The sequence below is a fragment of the Amphimedon queenslandica genome, unplaced genomic scaffold (genome assembly GCF_000090795.2).
Source record: "Amphimedon queenslandica unplaced genomic scaffold, v1.1 AMPQUscaffold_11496, whole genome shotgun sequence".
Classification (NCBI taxonomy): Eukaryota; Metazoa; Porifera; class Demospongiae; order Haplosclerida; family Niphatidae; genus Amphimedon; species Amphimedon queenslandica.
In genome coordinates, this window is record NW_003548262.1 from 5,301 (window position 1) to 8,638 (window position 3,338).

Here is a 3,338-nt window from a genome sequence, read left to right on the forward strand (position 1 = left end):
AACACTTTTACCACAATCATCAGGACCATCTATTAATAATAATAATAATAATAAAATAGATTCAAACTCACAGAATAGAAACCTCTTTCCACTTTTGTTCTTTAAATGATAGAGTACGTACCAGGACGGGTCTCTTAGCAACCATGAGACCTTACCAACAGCTTCCACCTGGTGCCATTAATAATAACAATTAATTAATTAATAATTAATACATACTTTTTTCTTGAGTGTTGTTGGTAAGTGATTGTGTAATGAATATTTTTTAAGATCAGAGTATCCGACACTGTATATTGTACCCAACTGATCTACACTAATATCAAATTTCTAAAGATAAAATTAATAAATATTGAATAATAGTAAAATCCTAATAAAATCATTTTACTGGCGTAGTAGTCTGTACTACTGGTTCAGTTGCTGTACAGTAGTTGGTTGCTGTCATTGGTTGGTTTAAAGGTCTTGAATAATTTATTAATGGAGAGAAGACTCGGTGGATTTTTCTACACTAAGAATATAAGAAATAAAGAAGAAAATATAGACTTTCTTACTTGGATAATGGCCGCCATTTTATTTCTAATTAATATTCATTGGTTATAATTCATTATGATGAATCTAATTATCTATTCATTGATGGGTGGGTCTCTTCCATATTTGGTTATCGGGTGGGGCTGGAATCCTTGCAGATTTTTCACGCGCAGGCTTTACCGGCTAAAGTTCTCAAGTTACAGTCACACTAGCTGTAGCTTAAGAGCTTGTATTTAAATCTAATCGTCCTCAGTGATCCAGTGTTTGAGCAAAAGAATAAAGAAGGATAAAGATGGCTGAAACTAAAATGGAGAAACCTAGAATAGCAGCCATGGAAAGAGGTACTTGGTGCTACAGTTACATGATGTTAATTTACTTCACCTTTAGGTCCTGGCCCTGGAAGATACACCTTACCTAACTTGACAGGATATCAAGCACACGATGTATCTAGGAAACTACACCCCGCATACTCTTTTGGATTGAGACTTGGAACATCATGTCAGTAAAAGTTTTTTTTAGCAAAAATTAATCAATCCCCCCCCCTCTCTCTTTCTCTCTATTAGTCATTAAGAAGCAGATAGGGCCTGGTCCTGCCTATCTCATTGACCCAATGATGACAAGGTATGGCAGGGACGGGACTGCCCAGTACTCACTCCACAGTCGGCACAAAGAGCTGGAGCCTTTCAAGACGCCTGGACCAGGAGCCCACTGTCCTGAGAAATTCGCTGATCCGTCACGTCATAGACCACCTGCTTACTCAATGGGAGGAAGAACAAGATACAGGAAGAGTATGTACTATCATTCATTGTGTAGAGTAACTGATGCATGCAGTATATGTGCATGAACATTCATTACAAGAATATTATTTTTCTTCTTGTATAGGGGATGCTAATCCTTCTCCAGCTTCATACACTCTTCCTTCAATGCTTGGTGATAAAGTACCCAATCGTACATCCTCTGCTTGCTACTCAATGGCCCCACGGTCTAAACTTGGAGGCTTTGATACGGATTATGCTAAAACCCCAGGGCCAGCTAGATACAACACTACCAGTGCTGAGATCACGCAAAGAAAAGCTCCAAATTACTCAATGCAGAGCAGAAACTACATGCCAACTGGTAAATAAAGATACTCCAATCATTAATAATGTGTTTTTATGCTATTGAATAGATGCTACAAGAATACCAGGCCCAGGAGCACACTGTCCTGAGAGGGTGACACTCAACAGAAGAGCTGCTCCAGCATATTCATTGGGAGTGAAGCATTCTGAGTACATATGTCCATTGGTCATTGATACTCCTGACGACTAGCAGAAACAAACAATACAAACTTTTGTACATACCATGCATTATCCTTGCCCCTATTTTAATACAGATTTTATTTTTGATTTTTGCTATGATAGTTTGTATTACACAGCTATAATTATTTAGAGTAGTTTCATATTATTATTATTTTAGTTTTTTTTATAACAATTATTTAAGTTTTTGACGGATACACTGGAGCTAGTGGTTTGAATGAGGGAGGAGGTGGAAGGAAATGTGTCTGGTTTGTTGTTGCAAATGAAACTTCAGTTTTAGGCAGCTTCCAATGGCTCTTCTTAAGCTATAAAAATAATTAAAATTTTGTCATCATTCATTATTTTGAGCTCACATGTCTTTTATTAAGAGAGCGTTGTGCCACTTTCTTGACATCATAAGAGTCCTTCACTGTTGATACTAATGGTTTGTCTGTAAATTAAAGATAAAATACTCTTCACTATTATAAATACTGTATTATACCTGGTTTGTATTGGAATGCAATGTTGTCTTTAGTCGGAGCACGTGCTCTGTACAATTCTCCTTTATCTCCTTTGTAAGACTCAAGGGACGTCGTGAGAGGAAAGCCAAAGACAGACGAGGAACCCAAATGAACATTTGAGTGAGTCCTCAGACGTGACTTGTTTTCATAAGTTGGGAAACTGTTTGGTGGAGGCTGAAAAGGAATAATTATACATTATTGAAGATTAAAAGTTACTTTTGAGAAGACGCTTGAGGTAAGGAATGTCATTCTTTCTTTGACCCTCTCAGGACAAAGATCACCCGAAGGAAGAGAACTGAAGTTACGCTCGTATTGAACAGGAGTCTGTCTCTCTGAAAATAAACAACAAAAATAATAACAATAATAAGAACAACAATTAACTATTAAAATTTTAATAATGCTTTCATACCTGCACTGCTGTTGTAAATAGGATACTCATTAACCTTCTCATGGTATGTCTTTCCTTTATTATCTTTCATCATCTTTATTGATGATTTGTATGTCTTATCGTGAGCTACTCTTTTATCATATCCTTTACTTGAAGACCCCTCCCCTCCCTCTTCACCATCATCATGAGGTACATGCACACAGTATGACTTCATTTGCTCACTCGTCATATTCAACTCTTTATTTCTATCACCTAAAATCAAATTAAAATGATTTGATAATAATTCATTGTTCTTTTACCAAATGGTATGCTTGTTACACCATTTTTTTCATTCAGTGTCAAACGAGACAATTGTCCTCGCTCTTGTCGACCGGTGTACTGGTAAGTGTCCTCCATTGTTGTAATAAACTCACTGTCTTTATGAGCTTCAATGCCTCCTAAATAGGTAGGTATGATATAATGTATTACTAGGTTTGTATTGTTATTATACTTTTAACATTGTCTTTGTTAAGTTTAGCTCCAATTTCTTTGTTGATTTTTCTCTCCTCTTCAGTTATTGGATGATGTACATATGACTCCAAGTATTGAGTTCCCTCTCCATTAGTTGGAGAATTATTAGGAGGAGGGAGGGGG

General features: G+C 36.5%; 3 protein-coding genes across 3 annotated transcripts; 1 reads left to right on the top strand and 2 right to left on the bottom strand.

Annotated features, from left to right (window-relative positions):
* Window positions 1-5: 5 nt before the first annotated feature.
* On the bottom strand, window positions 6-563 carry LOC109589250 (uncharacterized; the record flags this gene model as incomplete). Its single annotated transcript, XM_020005360.1, has 5 exons — window positions 546-563; window positions 383-502; window positions 217-324; window positions 72-168; window positions 6-29 (listed from the first exon to the last, which is right to left on the bottom strand). Coding segments are annotated over exons 1-5 (367 nt in total), but the record flags the coding sequence as incomplete, so codon positions are not given.
* A 179-nt stretch (window positions 564-742) lies between these two features.
* Window positions 743-1,939, top strand: LOC100636177 (outer dense fiber protein 3-B-like). Its single transcript, XM_003390916.2, has 5 exons — window positions 743-863; window positions 910-1,020; window positions 1,086-1,310; window positions 1,405-1,638; window positions 1,691-1,939. Exons 1-5 carry the CDS (start codon window positions 815-817, stop codon window positions 1,828-1,830), a joined length of 759 nt encoding a protein of 252 aa, XP_003390964.1. The 5' UTR covers window positions 743-814; the 3' UTR covers window positions 1,831-1,939.
* A 48-nt stretch (window positions 1,940-1,987) lies between these two features.
* Window positions 1,988-3,136, bottom strand: LOC109589251 (uncharacterized). Its single transcript, XM_020005361.1, has 6 exons — window positions 3,005-3,136; window positions 2,727-2,957; window positions 2,534-2,649; window positions 2,299-2,491; window positions 2,171-2,247; window positions 1,988-2,122 (listed from the first exon to the last, which is right to left on the bottom strand). Exons 1-6 carry the CDS (start codon window positions 3,099-3,101, stop codon window positions 1,997-1,999), a joined length of 840 nt encoding a protein of 279 aa, XP_019860920.1. The 5' UTR covers window positions 3,102-3,136; the 3' UTR covers window positions 1,988-1,996.
* Between the last annotated feature and the right edge of the window lie 202 nt (window positions 3,137-3,338).